This window comes from Cherax quadricarinatus, chromosome 23 (genome assembly GCF_038502225.1).
Source record: "Cherax quadricarinatus isolate ZL_2023a chromosome 23, ASM3850222v1, whole genome shotgun sequence".
In the NCBI taxonomy this organism is placed as follows: domain Eukaryota; kingdom Metazoa; phylum Arthropoda; class Malacostraca; order Decapoda; family Parastacidae; genus Cherax; species Cherax quadricarinatus.
The window spans coordinates 14,684,368-14,702,649 of NC_091314.1; the positions used below are offsets into that span (position 1 = coordinate 14,684,368).

The following is an 18,282-nucleotide window of genomic DNA, read 5'->3' on the forward strand; positions in this document are numbered from 1 at the left end:
AATCGTAGTGGCATACACAGTGTGATAAGGCCTGTTCTGGAAGAAAATGCCAAACAGGACCTACAGTACTCAGGAGGAAAAGGCACTCCCAGGACACAGTGTCTCATCAGTCATTGCTGCATCTTCAATAAAGGTAAGTGTCATTTATTCTTCATTTAGTAGAGTAGTACATGCACAATATATAGTGCATGTACTACTCTACTATTGTGCATGTATCCTTCTCTTTGTGTAGGAAAATGTATATTTCATGTGGTAAAAATTTTTTTTTCATACTTTTGGGTGTCTTGCACGGATTAATTTGATTTCCATTATTTCTTATGGGGAAAATTCATTCGCATACCGATCATTTCGCATAACAATGAGCCCTCTTGCACGGATTAAAGTCGCTATGCGGGGGTCCACTGTATATATATATATAGTGGAACCTTGACTTACAAGTGTCCCAACATACGAGTTTTTTGAGATACGAGGTGTCAGTCGGTTGATTTTTTGCTCTGAGTTACGAGCCAACATTTGAGTTACAAGCCAGCTCCCCACCCCCCACCACTTCCCCCTCAACCCAAAACCTGGACACCTCTCTTGTTTATCTATGATTTCATGGTTTAATTCCATGGAAATCATCCTCTTTTTCTTATCAGCACTGTCCTTTACACTTACTTTCTTAGGACCCATGGTTATAAAAGTGAAATTTGGCCAAATGACTGTCAAAAATATAAGCAAAGTAGGAGAGAACTGCTCCCACAGCTAGGTAAACAGTGCACTGAGTTGACTTCATTCTGAAGCTCTCATTGCTATAATAATGTATTATTATTATTAACCCTTTGAGGGTTTCGGCCGTACTAGTACGGCTTACGACCCGGGGTTTTTGACATACTAGTACACCTAAATTCTAGCACCCTCAAATCTAGTGGGAGAAAGGTGGTAGGCCTACATATGAATGAATGGGTCTATGTGGTCAGTGTGCACAGTATAAAAAAAATCCTGCAGCACACAGTGCATAATGAGAAAAAAAAAACTTTTACCGTTTTTTTTGGAATAAAACAGCGACTTTGCACTGTATTTTCGTATGGTATTTATTGTTCTATTCTAGTTTTCTTGGTCTCATTTTATAGAATGGAAAACATATTACAGAAATGGAGATGATTTTGACTGGTTTTATAATGAAAAGTACCTTGAAATTGAGCTCAAATAGCAGAAATGTTCGATTTTTATCAAAGTTCAAAAGTAAACAAATCATGCCAAGCGTCCAATACACGTCAACTGGTGAGTCTAATATTCTTTTGCATGTGCGCCAATATTCTTTATACCATTTTTTACACTAATGCAGTAGTCTGCATAACAGTAAATCTTCTATTTTTTGTGAGAATAAAAATTCAAAGTGGAAAGCAAAAGAATGTAAGAGGGGCCTTGAGACGTGACTAATGAACAAAGGAAATGTCATTTTAGTGCCTGGAATGTCTTTCTTGTTTATTCTGGACCCTATTCGGAAATTGGCATCTTTTGAAATTTGTGTGAAATTGGCAAAATTGCTAAATTCTGACCACTGTATTGGATAGTTGAAATTGGTAAATGGGTGGTTTCTTGCACTCATTCGATAGAAAAAATGGAGTTCTAGCGAAATATTCATGTTTTTAGTCGACTAGTGCAGTGGAATTGGCCGAAAATGGGGCTCAAAGTGGGCAAAATCACCGATGCTTAAACTTCGCCGAGACCGCTAACTTTGCGAGAGCATAATTCCATAAGTTTTCCATCAAATTTCATAATTTTGGTGTCATTATAATCGGGAAAAGATTTTCTATCTTTTCATAAGAAAAAATTATTATTTTTTTTTTAAATTTGGCCGACCCTGAGAACGAGTCTCGGAGAGGGCCTGTCAACCCTCAAAAGGTTAATTTAGGGAACTGAAGCTCTATTGTTATTGTAATAATTATTATTATTATTATAATTATTATTAATGATAACGTAGGGAAGTGAAGCTCTATCGTTATTATAATTGTTTTATTTTATTATTATTATTATTTTTATTATTATTATTAATTTAGAGAATTTGAGCACATATCCAATTCCCTAGATCAAGAGCCCCTCACCGGTGTCAAGGTTCCTTGACGTTGGTGAGGGTCTCTTGATCTAGGGGATTGGATATGTGCTCTAGTTCCCTAAATTAATAATAATAATAATAATAATAATAATAATAATAATAATAATAATAATAATAATATTGATAATAATGATAATGATAATAAAAATAATTATTATAACGATAGAGCTTCAGTTCCCTAAATTAATAATAATAATAATAATGATAGAGCTTCAGTTCCCTAAATTATCAATAATAGTAATAATAATTATTATTATTATTACTACAATAACAATAGAGCTTCAGTTCACTAAATTAACAATAATAATGTACATAATATGTACGTTATAATAATTCAGAATGCTGCCACTAGTTGGCAGTACACATGTTTACATCACTGTCGAAGCAGTTCTCTCCTGCTTTGCTTACAATTTTGACAGTCATTTGGCCAAATTTCGCTTTTCTAACCATGGGTCCTAAGAAAATAAGTGGAAAGGACAGTGCTAAGAAGAAAAACACAATGATTTCCATGGAATTAATGCATGAAATCATAGATAAACATAAGCAAGGTGCACAAGTTGTGGATTTAGCCATACAATACTAGCACAGTACATCTACTGTATGTACGATACTAAAGCAGCAGGAGTTGATAAAGGCTATAGCGCCAGCCAAGGGCATTACAATAACATCTATGCTGCGGACCTCTGTCCATGAAAAGATGAAGAAGCTTCTGCTGACGTGGTTGAGAGAGAAGCAGCTTGCAGGAGATACCATATCAGTTATGTTCAGTGATTAAATAAAACAAATTGCATGAGTTATGTTCAGTGTGTAAGTACATATACACTTTATATAAACAGTTTATTATTTCTTTACATTCTGTAGTATATTATGATTTATTATGTGTTTATATACGATATTTTCAGTGTTTTCCTTAGAATACTAGTGATCTTCTGCAGTTAGCCTCAAAAATATTCTATTTTCTCATACAATAAGAGCATGGGAAGATACTCTTAGTATATACACAGAAAATGGCAGATGCTTCTGCCGCAGCCTCTGCCACCATATTATGGCCTATTTTATTCATTCTAGAGTATATATCATATTTCTGTGTTAACAGTGGACCCTCATTTAACGCCTTTAACCCATTCCAGAGAGCTAGACTTTAACTGATTTAGCTTTTAACCAAATTAATTTTCCCCATAAGAAATAATGGAAATCCAATTAATCCATTCCAGACACCCAAAAGCATTAAAAAAAAATATTTTTTTTTACATGAAATATACATTTCCCTACACAGAAAACAGTGTTACAGACACAATAAATATTACTGAAATGACACTTACCTTTATTGTGGAATTGTTGATGAGTGATGAGACGGTAGGAGGGCAGATGATGCACATGGTGGTCTATTGTTTGGAAGGAGAATCCCCTTCCATAAAGACTTCAGGTAACAAGTCCTTTTCTGGGGTTACCTCCATTCTTTGTTTTTTAATGTCACTAGGACTAGATTGAGAGTCACTGGACCCCTGTCATGCAAAATATCTGTCCAGAGAGCTCTGTTTCTCACATCCCTTTAAGATTTCCCTAAAATGGGCCACAAGAGTGTCATTGTACAAGTTAAGTTGCCAATACGGCTTGCAACAGCTGTGTCAAGATAATATTCATCCATAAATGCTTGCAGCTTTGTAAACATTGTACATATTTCCTTAATCTTTGACGAAGGCAACTTCCTCTGTCTCTCTTCCTCCTCCTCTGAAGGAAATCCCTGAGCTTTGGTCTGTTACTGTTGCACATGAAGCTCTTGCAGCTCTTCATTGTCGTCCTCCACCAACGCTTCCACATCCTTGCTACTAACCTCCAACCCCATGGACTTCCCCAATACCACCGTAGATTCCACAACTGGCATAGGCTCCTTAGGGTCAGCCCCAAACCCTTCAAAATCCCTCTCTTGTACACATTGTAGCCACAATTTTCTCCAAGCAGAGTTCAAAGTCCTGCAAGTCACTCCTTCCCAAGTCTTACCTATAAGGTTTATGCAACTGGGGATAATGAAGTGATCTTTCCAGAAATCTCTTAGGGTCAATTCAGTGTCTGCCGTCACTTCAAAGCACTTTTGAAACACTGCTTTGGTGTACAGTTTTTTGAAATTTGAAATGACCTGCTGGCCCATGGGCTGGAGGAGAGGATTGGCATTAGGAGGAAAGAACTTCACTTTGATGAAGCTCAACTCCCTCGCAATTTGCTCTTGCAAGTCGTGAGGATGAGCAGGAGCATTGTCCATTACCAAGAGGCACTCGAGTTCCATTTTATTTTCCAGGAGGTACTGTTTCACAGTGGGACCAAACACGACATAGAACCAGTCAATAAACATGTCTCTAGTGACCCATGCCTTACTGTTTGCTCTCCACATCACACACAGTTTAATTTTGATAATGTTGTTTTTCTTGAACACTCCAGGAATTTCAGAGTGATACATGAGTAAAGGCTTCACTTTGCAATCCCCACTAGCATAGTCTTTCATAGGCTTGTGTCCTGGGAGTGCCTTTATCTCCTGAGTAATGTAGGTTCTGTTTGGCATTTTCTTCCAAAATAGACCTGTTTCATCACAATTAAACACTTGTTGGGGTTTTAATTTTTCAGTGTCTATGTACTCCTTAAAGTCCTGCACGTATTTTTCAGCCGTTTTTTTGTCAGAACTGGCACTAGGATTCTTAAATCTCTCAAACCAGCCTTTGCTGACCTTAAATCCATCAGCAACAACAGTATTTGGAGGCATTTTCTTAATGAGATCCTCATGCAACTGCCTTGCCTTTTCACATGTTATTGACTGAGAAATACTATCCCCTGATAATTGTTTCTCGTTTATCCACACCAACAACAGTCTCTCCACATCTTCGAGTATTTGAGATCTCTGTTTTGTAATCACACTTGCACCTTTTGCAACAACAGCTTCCTTGATTGCCTTTTTGTTGCACAAGATAGTAGTGATGGTTGAATGGGGTTTGTTTCCAACTCCGAGATACGCACTCCACTCTCGTACTTTTCTATTAGTATCTCCTTTTTCAGTTCGATAGTACACCTTACCCTTTCTACCACAGGGTTGGCACTAGAAGCTTTCTTTGGGCCCATGGTGGCTTATTTAGCAGTTACAAGCACTAAAAGCAGTGGAATAATACAAAATATATCGCATGTACACATGGAACGGTCCTCAGTGGCTTGTAAACAATGGCTCACTGGCTGGTACACGGGGGTGACTGGCCTGGCCCGCTCAGGGCACCGTGCAGACACGTTCGGGACGAAAGCTCCTAACCGAGTTTTTAGGTGTTATCCAAGCCAATTTTTTTATGCCAAAGCGAGGCGTTATCTGATTTTGGTGTTATCCGATGCAGGTGTTAACTGAGGGTCCACTGTATATTGTTTATTATGTCTTATTAGATGAATTGTGATAGATAAATAAGCTGTACAGTTGATAATAGCATCATATTCAAGTATTTTTTCTCGTCTCTCCAGAATGCAGGAACGAATTAATGACTTTTCAATTAATTTAAATGAGGAAAAGTAATTTGATGTACAAGTAAATTGAGTTACGAGCTAGCTCCTAGAACGGATTAAACTCGTAAGTCATGGTTCCACTGTATATATATATATATATACAAAAAAAATCACAGTGAACCCCTCTAATTCATTGACTAATAGAATGGAGGGGGTGTAGTTTTGCAGATTGTTTGTAGATTCCAAATTATAAAATTTATTGTTAAAGTAAAAGGACACAAATGCAACTAATGTGACATTTTATTGTGGCACAATAAAATGTCACATTAGTTGCATTTGTGTCCTTTTAGTTAACATTTTGTCAGTAATTCTACCAATATTAATACATAAAATTTATTTTTCATGATTGTAAAATGAACAGAGTTAGTAATTAGCAGGCTTGGTTTATTGATTCTAAGGACTACCAGGCAGTAAAAATATTGTAACATGTAAAACAGTACAGTACTATACAGGAATTGCAAATAAAACGAAGTCAAAAATTTAGTGGTGCTGTCATATACATTAGAAGACAGTATACTAATTTTACAGTAATTTTACTTATCTTTTGTGATGGAAAGATGCAGTGTAACGTACCATGAACGATAGTGGTGAGTCAGAATGACTTTCATTCTGAGTCAGACAAGCTGTAAAGCTCCACTAATGATAATGTCAGAGGAACTCGCCTTCAAATATCACAGCAATGTATCTACTGCATTTGCTAGAAAAATGATAGGATGGATAATGAGAATCTTCAAAACTAGGAATGCCAAGCCCATGAGGATTCTTTTCAAATAGCTTGTTCTCTCTAGGCTGGAATACTGCTGTACGCTAACTGCCCCCTTCAAGGCAGGCAAAATTGCTGACCTGGAGAGTGTACAAAGAACTTTCATAGCACACAAATATGATAAGGCACCTAAATTGCTGGGAACACTTGAAGTCCCTTGATTTGTATTCCCTAGAATGCAGGCAAGAGATAGAGATACATAATGTACACTTGGAAAATCCTAGAGGGATTAGTACCAAACTTGCATACGAAAATCACTCCCTATGAAAGCAAAAGACTCTGCAGGAGAAGCAGCATTCCTCCAACGAAAAGCAGGAGCACCACGAGTGCACTGAGAGACAACACAATAAGTGTCAGGGGCCCAAGACTATTCAACTGCCTCCCAGCACACAAATGGGGGATTACTAATAGACCCATGGCTGTCTTTAAGAAGGCACTGGACAGGCACCTAAAGTCAGTACCTGACCAGCCGGGGTGTGGTTCGTACGTCAGTTTGTGTACAGCCAGCAGTAACAGCCTGGTTGATCAGACCCTGATCCACCATGAGGCTTAGTCTCAGACCAGGCCACAGGGGCATTGACCCCCAAAACCCTCTCCAGGTATAGTCCAGGTAATGAAATCCAGGGAAAACTTGGAGACAATGACAAGTGTATCCATGAGCGAACACAGACAATAAACTGATGTAGGCGGTCTATGGCTTTGGGAACAATGAAAACATACAAGTCCTGGATGAGGATACTCTAGTCCATACCAGACAAATGTTAGAATCATCAGACATGGTCCATTGGTCCAGAAGCCTATCAGACACTATTAATGCTATTGCTATGGACAAAATTCCAGTTTGTCCAGTGATTCCAAGGTTTGTCTTGCCAATTTCTATTTGTAGTTTCCAATATTCATTAAATGGGGGCTCATAAATTAGAGGTTTTCCACTCACTGACTGTCACATTCTGCGTGTGTGCCTGCGTGTGCATGTGTGTGTGTGTGTGTGTGTAGTATGTTGTGTGTGGAGGCTGATCAATACTCCCATACTCAAATTTTCACACACTTCTTGGGTGAAATATGGCAGCAGTGTACACTTCTTTTTGAAGTAGCATTGAGAGTCTCAGTGCAGTCGGTCATTCTATTGATGTTAAATGGGCATATTTGTCATGTCAATGTGTTGTTGCAATTTTTTATATAACAGAATGGAATCTTTGAAAGAGCAGCATGTATGTGTGTATGAATGAGAAAGAAATTCTGATTCAGGCGTGGTAAAACGACTAGTGACACTCCAAAAATGCTTCAGCAAGCGTTTGCCAACGAAGCAATGAGTCAGACACAGAGTTTTGATTAGGTTTTGCAATTCAATGCAGGATGAACGTCAGTTGAGGATGATAAACACTCTGGTCATTCACCACCATCAAAAACAGATTCCAACATTGAAAAAATGAGGACGCTATTCACAAAGATCATCCTTAGAGCATCTAGAACATTGTCAGTGATGTGTGGATTTCTTATGGGTCATGTCAAAGCACTTTGAATAAAAATTTGAACACGAGGTAAGTGGAAGCAAAATTTGTGCCCTGCTTGCTAACTCAAGACCAGAAAGACCATTGTTTCGATGTTTGTCAGGACCTCAAAAAGCAAGTAAAGAATGACCCACATATTCTTTCTAAGGTCATTACTACTGACGATACTTGGATTAACAGCTGTGACCCAGAGACCAAGCAACAGTCTTCACAGTGGAAAAGCCCCAACTCACTCAAGCCAAAAAAAGGTACACCAAGTCAAGAGTAATGTCAAGGTCTTGATTTTTTTTTCTTTTTTTCTTTTTTTTATGCAGTGAGAATTGTTCATCAGGAATTTGTTCCAGCAGAGCAGACACTTAACCAAAATTTTATATTGTGGTTCTAAGATGTTTGAGGGAAGACAGTGCCCCTGCTGAAGCAACACTGTCTATCCAATGTTTTCTGGTCAGAAACAACATGGCAGTTGTGACCCCACCCAACCTTCTCCCTAAGGAGCATCATTTTAATAATTTAATAATATTAGAGAAGATTCAAGCAGAATCACAGGCCACACTAGATGCTGGTAGGAAAGAAAAGTTCTAGAAATGTTTCGAGAAGTGGCAGAAGTGGTGGGATCAGTGTACAGCCTCCCAAGGAGAGTACTTCAAGGGAGACAACTTTAATTTGGTGATTTATATATTGTATGACGACATGTACATATGTACAGTGCTAGTCATGGCATTATGCCCCCCCTCCCCAACACACATACCAAAACACAAACACATATCATGAAAGATTATAATATATATATTTGCATCCTTACTGAGGTTTTAATACTTGGTGCTGCATCCTTTACGCTTAATTACATCCCTCAGCTGTGTAGGAAGATTCTCTCACAAATTCTTGAGGGTTTAGGGAGGTATATTATTCCATGCCTCATGTAGCGCAGCCTCCAGCTGTGGGATGGAACTGATATCCTTGTCCAGTAAACTTTGTTTCACTATTGACCAGAGGTTCTCAATAGGGTTTAGATCTGGGGAATTACCTGGCCAATCATTAAAGAACCTCACTTCACAGTCCTTAAGCTGAACTACAGATTTGGTGGTATGACACAGTGCACCATCCTGCATAAAAACCGTAGCCCCACACTTGTTAAATGCCTCAGGTAAATTGTCACACAATAACTCCAGGTAATTATACTTGTTCATATACTGTTATTTGGGAAGCACAGTGAGTTCACCAACACTCTGAGCACTGAAACAACCCCCAAACCTTCAAACCTTGAGCAAGTCTGGGTGTTTGGTGGTCCCACAGGTGTAGCGTGGGTCTAGCGGGTCACTACCTCTGGGCTGGTACATATGTCCCCCGTGGTTACAGGTGACGGTGAAGGTTGCTTCATCACTCCAAAGTACTTCAGACCACTGTTGAGGATTCCAGTGAAGATATTTCTTTGCATAATCCAGCCTGCATTTCTTCTGTGGCTTGGAGAGGATCAGTTTCTTAACCTGGCAGTGACTACTGTAGCCCAGCTTTGACACACGCCTGTTAACAGTTCTTACAGACACCTCTGAGAGAAGATGTGGGTTCTTTTCTTTCAATTCTCTAGCAGTTATCATAGGTGCGCTCTCTAACTGCTTCTTTAACACAGTTAAGGTACAAACAGATGTCTTCTTCAAGGGTTCAGGCCAAGGTTTGGCAGATGATAACTTGACACCACCACCAGCCTTGAAATGCTGCATCCAGTTCCTCACTGAATGCTCACACACACCAACATTCTCCACTATTTCTTTCGTCTGGTGCCCAGCTTTGTGAAGCCCTCCGATTTGAGCTATAGTTTCAGGTGTTAAAGACTTCCTTTTACCCATAATCAAACATGTATAGCCCCAAAACCAAAGGGAACGCCGGACAAAAGATGGGGCGGATGAGAGACAAAAGTGCAACACTTCCTCTCACCACAGCAGCCAGTGAGCATTGAGGAGTCACTGTGGAGTGTGGCAGCAGGCCGTGATGTCATGCTAATGGCTGCTACCCGGCATAATGCACTGACGAAAAAAGACACCCCCCCCCCCCCTTATGGTAGGCCTTTGATTTTCGTCACAGCATTATGCCAGGTCACTCACCCGGCATAATGCCGTGACTAGCACTGTATATTGTATTATTTTTCACAAGGAATCAATAAGCAGATAGGGTCATACAAAGTCTGGGAAATGGGGAGGTAATCAAGTTTGATCTAAATAAGGGCATGGTAGCTTCAGTTTTTTGGCTTGTGAAATTTTATATTTATAGCAGCTCTCAGACTTTGGAAAATTATGATTTAGTGAATTTTTAATGTGAACCCAATAGAGGAGTGCCCCACTTTACAGCGTTTTTTTTTTTTAATACATTTATTCAGACATCCTACAATGAGTATAAAGTTGCATAATAAGTTACATAATATTAAGTTTTCTGGTGAAAGTACTTCAGCTGATTATACAGCGGCAAGTAATTTCCCTGCTGAATTGCAGGAAATTATTTCTGAGGGTGGCTGTGAGCCACATCAAGTGTTTAATGTTGACGAGACAAGTGTTTTTTGGAAGAAAATGCCAACATAAACTTATATCACTCAGCAAGAGAAAAGTGCACAAGGCTTCAAGACTGCAAAGGATCGCTTCACCTTGCTCCTTTGTGCTAATGCATCAAGCGATTTCAAGTGTAAGCCTAAGAATCCTCATGCTTTGAAAGATGTAGATAAAAATACCTTAACAGTAATTTGGAGGTCAAACCAGTCAGCATGGATGACAGAGGAAATATTTATTGACTTGTTTAAGCATCACTTTATTCATGAAGTTAAGTTTTACCTGCACAGCAAGAACCTTACATTCAAGGGTCTCTTCATTCTTGATAATTCCCATACTCATCCACAAGCTTTGCTGGATGTGACCCCACATGTAGAAGTTGTATTTTTACCTCCAAATACAACATCCCTAATTCAACATTAAATGCAGGCTGGGGAAAGTTATGGCCTTCTGTTTTCCCTTGCTCAATTGAGAATCAGGTTCAGGAAATTGTTCAGCTGGCAAGGAGATTGCCAGGTGATGGTTTTGAGGATATGAATGAAGAAGATGTGAATACACTTTTAGAAGATGATGATGAACACAGGAGTCCAGAGGAAATGTTGGCAGAGCTTGATGCACAGATACAAAGGAGCCAGATAACAGAAGAAAGTGAAGAACCTGAAGAGAAACAGTTAACATTGCAGCAGTTATGTAAGCAGTTCCATTATATTGGTAAAGTTACAGACTTTTTCACTGAAAATCTAGAAGCAGTGTTTTGAAATGGGGTCTACACCAGCTGATGCCTTACCATCAGCTGTATAATATACTGCAGGGTAAAAGAGCCCAGAGATCCATTACAGATTTTATGCACACTCCAATACAACCATGGACTTTAGTACCAGAACCTCAACCATCCACTTCTGCTGACAACCAACAACCATCCACCTCAGCCCAGTAGGGCCACACCATGCATATCCACTTTCTTCGCAATCATCCACAAACACCATTACCCACAATTTAAGGTATGAAGTACTATTATTTCTATTGCATTTGTAGTCTTAAACAGTAATACATCACGACAATGAACTACAATTACATAAGCTCTTTTATTTTTGTAAGATCTGTTGGTCTAAAAAAAAGTTGTTGGCTTTTTGGGGGCTCCCAGGAATGTAACCATATTTTCCCCATAAGTTCTTCGATTCATCTAACATGGTTTTACCCAACACGGCGTTTTCGAGAACGTAACTACCGTGTTAAATGACAATCTACTGTACATATTTTTAAGCCTAGCTCCGCTGCTCACTTAATATATGATAGAGTAAATATGTTATCAGGCTTTTATATGCATTTGAAAGTGAAAAAGAGGTTTAGTTTCACTTTACAGTGATTTTCCTTTATAGCAGTATCTCGGAACCTAACCTGCTGTATTGGTGTGGCCCTCCTGTACATTAAACCCTCATTTTAATGAATCTCAGAAATATGGGACAAAATATGTTGGGTCAGTATATTTGGTATAATGAACAAAGTCCATTGGTTACAGAATTGTTTATTATTGTTACTGCCACTATTACAGCAAAATCTTCTCTGCATCTACCACACTTGCCATTAACCAAGACCTGCAGCCCACTATTATTTTGATAAATCAAGAGTTCACTGTACAGTATATGTGTAAGCTTGAAACACACGTTTTTAACATTAAACTCATATTATTAGTCATCTCCATTAGAGAGAGACATTGTGGCTGTACACTATTGTTTTGTATCTGCTTAGTTTTAGTATCAACTAACTCAGTGGATTTTGTCCCATATTTTCAGTTTATCAAGTTGAGGTCCATTAAATCAAAGTTTTACTGTATATAAACTATATACAGTGAAACCCCAGGTTTCGGACGCCCTGAGAATCAGCCGTTTTGGGTTTCGGCCACTTTTTTTGGCCAAATTTTGTCCCGCATTTCAGCCATTGCCCCGGGTTTCGGCCGGCATACCAGACCTATCCACTTCCGCGCTCAGGCATCGTGAGCCAGTCTAGCATTGTTTATCTTTGAGTGAACATTTCCCTGCACTCTCATCCTGTCAGCCAGCCAGCCAGGCATCCAGCCAAGCATCCAGCCAGCCAGCCAGGCATCCAGCCAGCCAGCCAGCCAGCCAGGCATCCAGCCAGCCAGCCAGGCATCCAACCAGCCAGGCATCCAACCAGCCAGCCAGGCAACCAGCCATCCAGCCAGCCTGCCAGCCAGCCAGCCAACTAGCCAGGCATCCAGCCAGCCAGGCAAGCAGCCAGCCAGCCAGTCAACCAGCCAGCCAGGTATCCAGCCAGCCAGCCAGGCAGTCATCCATCCATTAATTGTGGCTGTGAAATAAGCCACCATGGGCCCTGTGGTAAAGAAAGTGAGGAACACCATAGCAGTGAAGAAGGAGATAGTAGAAAAATACGAGAGTGGCGTTCGTGTGGGGGAGCTTGCCAGGATGTACAAAGAAGGGAAGAAACCCCAGATAAGGACTTGTTACCTAAAGTCTTTATGGAAGGGGAGTCCCCTTCCAAACAATGAGTCCTCTCTCTCTCCTCCCCCTATCTTCCAGATACCAGCAAGTCTCTTCAATAAAGGTAAGTAAATGTTATCTTAAATGTTTATTTAAATTGTAATTTATGTATTGTATATTATATATGTATTTATCTGTGTTGTGTATATGTAAAACCATAGTTATTCTCTAAAAAATATTTTTTGTGAATATTTTTGTGGGTTGGAACGAATTAATTTTATTTACATTATTTCTTGTGGGAAATATTGCTTCGCCTTTCGGCCATTTCAAGTTTAGGCCTAGCTCCTGGAACAGATTACAGCTGAAACTTGGGGTTCCACTGTATATTTTTTATCGTTATCTCTAAAATGTCTTTATAGAATGCTTAAAATTTAGTATGCAGATACCTTGTTGTAATCATATAATTAGTGTATATTTTTTTTATTTTGTAGTGAGCTATGTAATGCTATTTTGTGAAGAATGCTGGAGGACAGTAAAGTGTGGTGCTGTGTTGTGAAGAGTGGTGAAGTGTGCAAGCATGTTGTGAAGGGTGGTGAAGTATGCAGCTATTGTGTGAAGTGTGCAGGCATGTTGTGAAGAGCGAGGTGTGGAGAAATGTTGTGGATGATCTTTGCTTCTATTTTTGAGGTAGTACATGTACATAGGCTGTCCCTCATGCTGCTCTCAGCAGAGCAGATGTATCATAATCCCACACACCTACACCTTCCTTCAAACCTCTGGGGAGGCTGGTGAGCTCTTTTTGGCATAACTCCAACAATCTAAAATCTTAACAACCACCACTGCCACTGTAGCCCTTCTACATGTATATATATCAACACAGTGATCACATGCAGCCTAATATAATGCACACACATTCACAGCATGAAAAGAAAGTTGCTGGATACCAGCTCAAGAAATATGGTGTATTATTCTTATTACTGCACTCTTAGCCTGTTGCAGCCCTTTAGCTTAACTACAGTATTGATTCTCAAAATCGTAATAACACGATTGCCAACAAATCACAGAACAGGTGGGGTTTGAACCCATGGTTGCCCCAGCGGTTAATGCACTGGCATGGAGTTTTACAACTCAATCGCCATGGGTTCAACCCTACCTGTTCCATGGCTTGTTTAACTACAGTATTGACCTCATGTCATGGGGGTCATTGTACCCTTAAACCAATAAGTTCTTTGTTCATACTGTTCTTAGCTGGTTGTGACTCTTAAAACCCAACAAAATCAGTAGTTGCAAGTGGCACCAAAAGTACTCTGCTTTCCTTTTAAGGTTTTTAAGTATTTTTCACCATTTTCCTTGAAATTATTTTTCACTTGGGCTACGTGAGATACAGGATGATTTGGGGGACATTCTTATTTTTAGAAAAAATGTATCTTTTATGACATTATATGGTAATTATCTATTACTGTGAAATTTATACACAATGATATGAAGATTACTAAGATTGGTTATAAATAAGTCTTTGACCTTATTGAACTTGCTGCAACTTCAACTTAAAATACTTCTTCAGAAAATGCAAATTGCAGTACAGTATATGGTACCATATTTTAAGGCAAAGCTTGTAGAGTGAAACAATGAAATAGTATTAGTTAAATAATATAGCATTAATAAGGTGTAAAAAAAATTTACACTATGTAATAGTTGCTAAAATTTTTAATAATAAATATGACAAATAGTTTGGGAGTAGTAAACTGACAAATACATTATGTAGTTAATTAATTTAAAGCAGTGCTGAATGGCCCATATGGGTTTAGCATTTTATTGTGAATAATTAATAATAATAATAATAATAATTTATAAAAAAATAAGATGAAGCCTCCTCTACAGATGGAGCGGGAGACTATCTGTCAATGGAGTGATGGAAGAACATCTGGAGGAGACTGGCAGAAGCTCACCTCTAGCAGCAAGGTTCATCAGTGTCAACACTGTGCCTACAACACCACTCTTCTCCATAATCTAAAGAGACATATCTTGAAACATACTGGAGAAAAGCCTTTTGCATGCACTTATTGTTCTTATACAACTACAAGAAAGGAACTTTTGAATGAACATGTTAATCTACATACTGGAGAGAGGCCATTTTCCTGCCCATACTGTGCATACAGTTCTTCCCATAAAAACATATTACGAAGACACATACGTATACACACAGGGGAGAGACGATATACATGTACTCATTGTTCATTTAAAACTGACACTAAAGCAATTCTAAACAGTCATTTTAGAAAGCACACTTTAAAAGATAATGTGTAATATTTACAGAGGAAATTTCATTTAAAAAATCCATTTATTTTCAGTGTAATGGTGCATATTTACGTACTGTATATTATAAACAAAGAATGTTTATGGTACATAATTTAAATAAAAAATGTTTTATTACAGGGTTGTAATATTTTTTTTTTTTTTTTTAACTCACAACAGTAATTTTTTTTTCCTTAGTTTACATGTTACCTGTTCTCTCTTCAGTAATCATGTTGTATAGATTCACAATTCATTCTCTTGGTCACTATTAGTATATATATATATATATATTTTTTTTTTTTTATCACACTGGCCGATTCCCACCAAGGCAGGGTGGCCCGAAAAAGAAAAACTTTCACCATCATTCACTCCATCACTGTCTTGCCAGAAGGGTGCTTTACACTACAGTTTTTAAACTGCAACATTAACACCCCTCCTTCAGAGTGCAGGCACTGTACTTCCCATCTCCAGGACTCAAGTCCGGCCTGCCGGTTTCCCTGAACCCCTTCATAAATGTTACCTTGCTCACACTCCAACAGCACGTCAAGTATTAAAAACCATTTGTCTCCATTCACTCCTATCAAACACGCTCACGCATGCCTGCTGGAAGTTCAAGCCCCTCGCACACAAAACCTCCTTTACCCCCTCCCTCCAACCTTTCCTAGTCCGACCCCTACCCCGCCTTCCTTCCACTACAGACTGATACACTCTTGAAGTCACTCTGTTTCGCTCCATTCTCTCTACATGTCCGAACCACCTCAACAACCCTTCTTCAGCCCTCTGGACAACAGTTTTGGTAATCCCGCACCTCCTCCTAACTTCCAAACTACGAATTCTCTGCATTATATTCACACCACACATTGCTCTCAGACATGACATCTCCACTGCCTCCAGCCTTCTCCTCGCTGCAACATTCATCACCCATGCTTCACACCCATATAAGAGCGTTGGTAAAACTATACTCTCATACATTCCCCTCTTTGCCTCCAAGGACAAAGTTCTTTGTCTCCACAGACTCCTAAGTGCACCGCTCACCCTCTTCCCCTCATCAATTCTATGATTCACCTCATCTTTCATAGACCCATCCGCTGACACGTCCACTCCCAAATATCTGAATACATTCACCTCCTCCATACTCTCTCCCTCCAATCTGATATCCAATCTTTCATCACCCAATCTTTTTGTTATCCTCATAACCTTACTCTTTCCTGTATTCACTTTCAATTTTCTTTTGCACACCCTACCAAATTCATCCACCAATCTCTGCAACTTCTCTTCAGAATCTCCCAAGAGCACAGTGTCATCAGCAAAGAGCAACTGTGACAACTCCCACTTTATGTGTGATTCTTTATCTTTTAACTCCACACCTCTTGCCAAGACCCTCGCATTTACTTCTCTTACAACCCCATCTATAAATATATTAAACAACCACGGTGACATCACACATCCTTGTCTAAGGCCTACTTTTACTGGGAAATAATTTCCCTCTTTCCTACATACTCTAACTTGAGCCTCACTATCCTCATAAAAACTCTTCACTGCTTTCAGTAACCTACCTCCTACACCATACACCTGCAACATCTGCCACATTGCCCCCCTATCCACCCTGTCATACGCCTTTTCCAAATCCATAAATACCACAAAGACCTCTTTAGCCTTATCTAAATACTGTTCACTTATATGTTTCACTGTAAACACCTGGTCCACACATCCCCTACCTTTCCTAAAGCCTCCTTGTTCGTCTGCTATCCTATTCTCAGTCTTACTCTTAATTCCTTCAATAATAACTCTACCATACACTTTACCAGGTATACTCAACAAACTTATCCCCCTATAATTTTTGCACTCTCTTTTGTCCCCTTTGCCTTTATACAAAGGAACTATGCATGCTCTCTGCCAATCCCTAGGTACCTTACCCTCTTCCATACATTTATTAAATAATTGCACCAACCACTCCAAAACTATATCCCCACCTGCTTTTAACATTTCTATCTTTATCCCATCAATCCCAGCTGCCTTACCCCCTTTCATTTTACCTACTGCCTCACGAACTTCCCCCACACTCACAACTGGCTCTTCCTCACTCCTACAAGATGTTATTCCTCCTTGCCCTATACACGAAATCACAGCTTCCCTATCTTCATCGACATTTAACAATTCTTCAAAATATTCCCTCCATCTTCCCAATACCTCTAACTCTCCATTTAATAACTCTCCTCTCCCATTTTTAACTGACAAATCCATTTGTTCTTAGTATATAACTACGACTAAGAAAGTCAAGTGTGTGACTGTGACACTGGTAAGAAAAATACAGTTATTTTTACGTCACATTTGTCACACACTCCACGAGTGTCTAACTTCTGTTTGTGCTTCAGAAGTTTTTATCACTATTATTGTTATTATCCTCATGTGAGGAGCTTTTGATCTAAGAAAATGGACCTGTCCTCCACTTCCTTCGAACAAACATGATCGCCTCTCATTCAATCTTTACGGGTTCAGAGCTTCCCCATAAATATAATAATAACGCAGTGAACCCTTGATTTAACGAAATAATAGGGGGAAGAGGTATTCCATTGAATCCGAGTGTTCATCAATGCTGAATGATGAGATTGTTTTCCATGATCATAAAAACAATGGACAATTCTGGTTTTATCAGACTTTGTCAAAGAAAAAAAGTATTTATAGAATAGACTGCAACATTGACAGCTAGTTCTGATTTAAAAGATTTTGTCCATAAAATAAAAAAATAATTGAACTCAGGTCTGTTAAATTGAGGTTTTACTGTAATTTATGTATTATTGCACTTATTGGCTTTGTTATGATTGGTTAACCCTTAACCCTTTCAGGGTTTCCGACATACTAGTACGACTTACGCACCAGTGTTAATGACGTACTAGAACGCCTAAATTCTAGCGCCTTCAAATCTAGTGAGAGAAAGCTGGTAGGCCTACATATGAAAGAATGGGTCTATGTGGTCAGTGTGCACAGTATAAAAAAAATCCTGCAGCACACAGTGCATAATGAGAAAAAAAAAAACTCCGACCGTGTTTTTGGATTAAAACAGTGACTTTGCAGTGTATTTTCATATTGT

General features: G+C 39.0%; 1 protein-coding gene across 1 annotated transcript in view; it reads left to right on the forward strand.

Moving 5' to 3' along the window:
• LOC128685742 (broad-complex core protein isoforms 1/2/3/4/5) overlaps positions 1-15,218 on the forward strand; it is a 505,734-nt gene extending 490,516 nt beyond the window's left edge. Inside the window, exon 6 of the mRNA XM_070087940.1 lies at positions 14,778-15,218. Within this exon, the coding sequence (XP_069944041.1) occupies positions 14,778-15,203 (426 nt within the window). The 3' untranslated portion in view covers positions 15,204-15,218. The remainder of the gene's footprint in view (positions 1-14,777) is intronic.
• Positions 15,219-18,282: the final 3,064 nt, after the last annotated feature.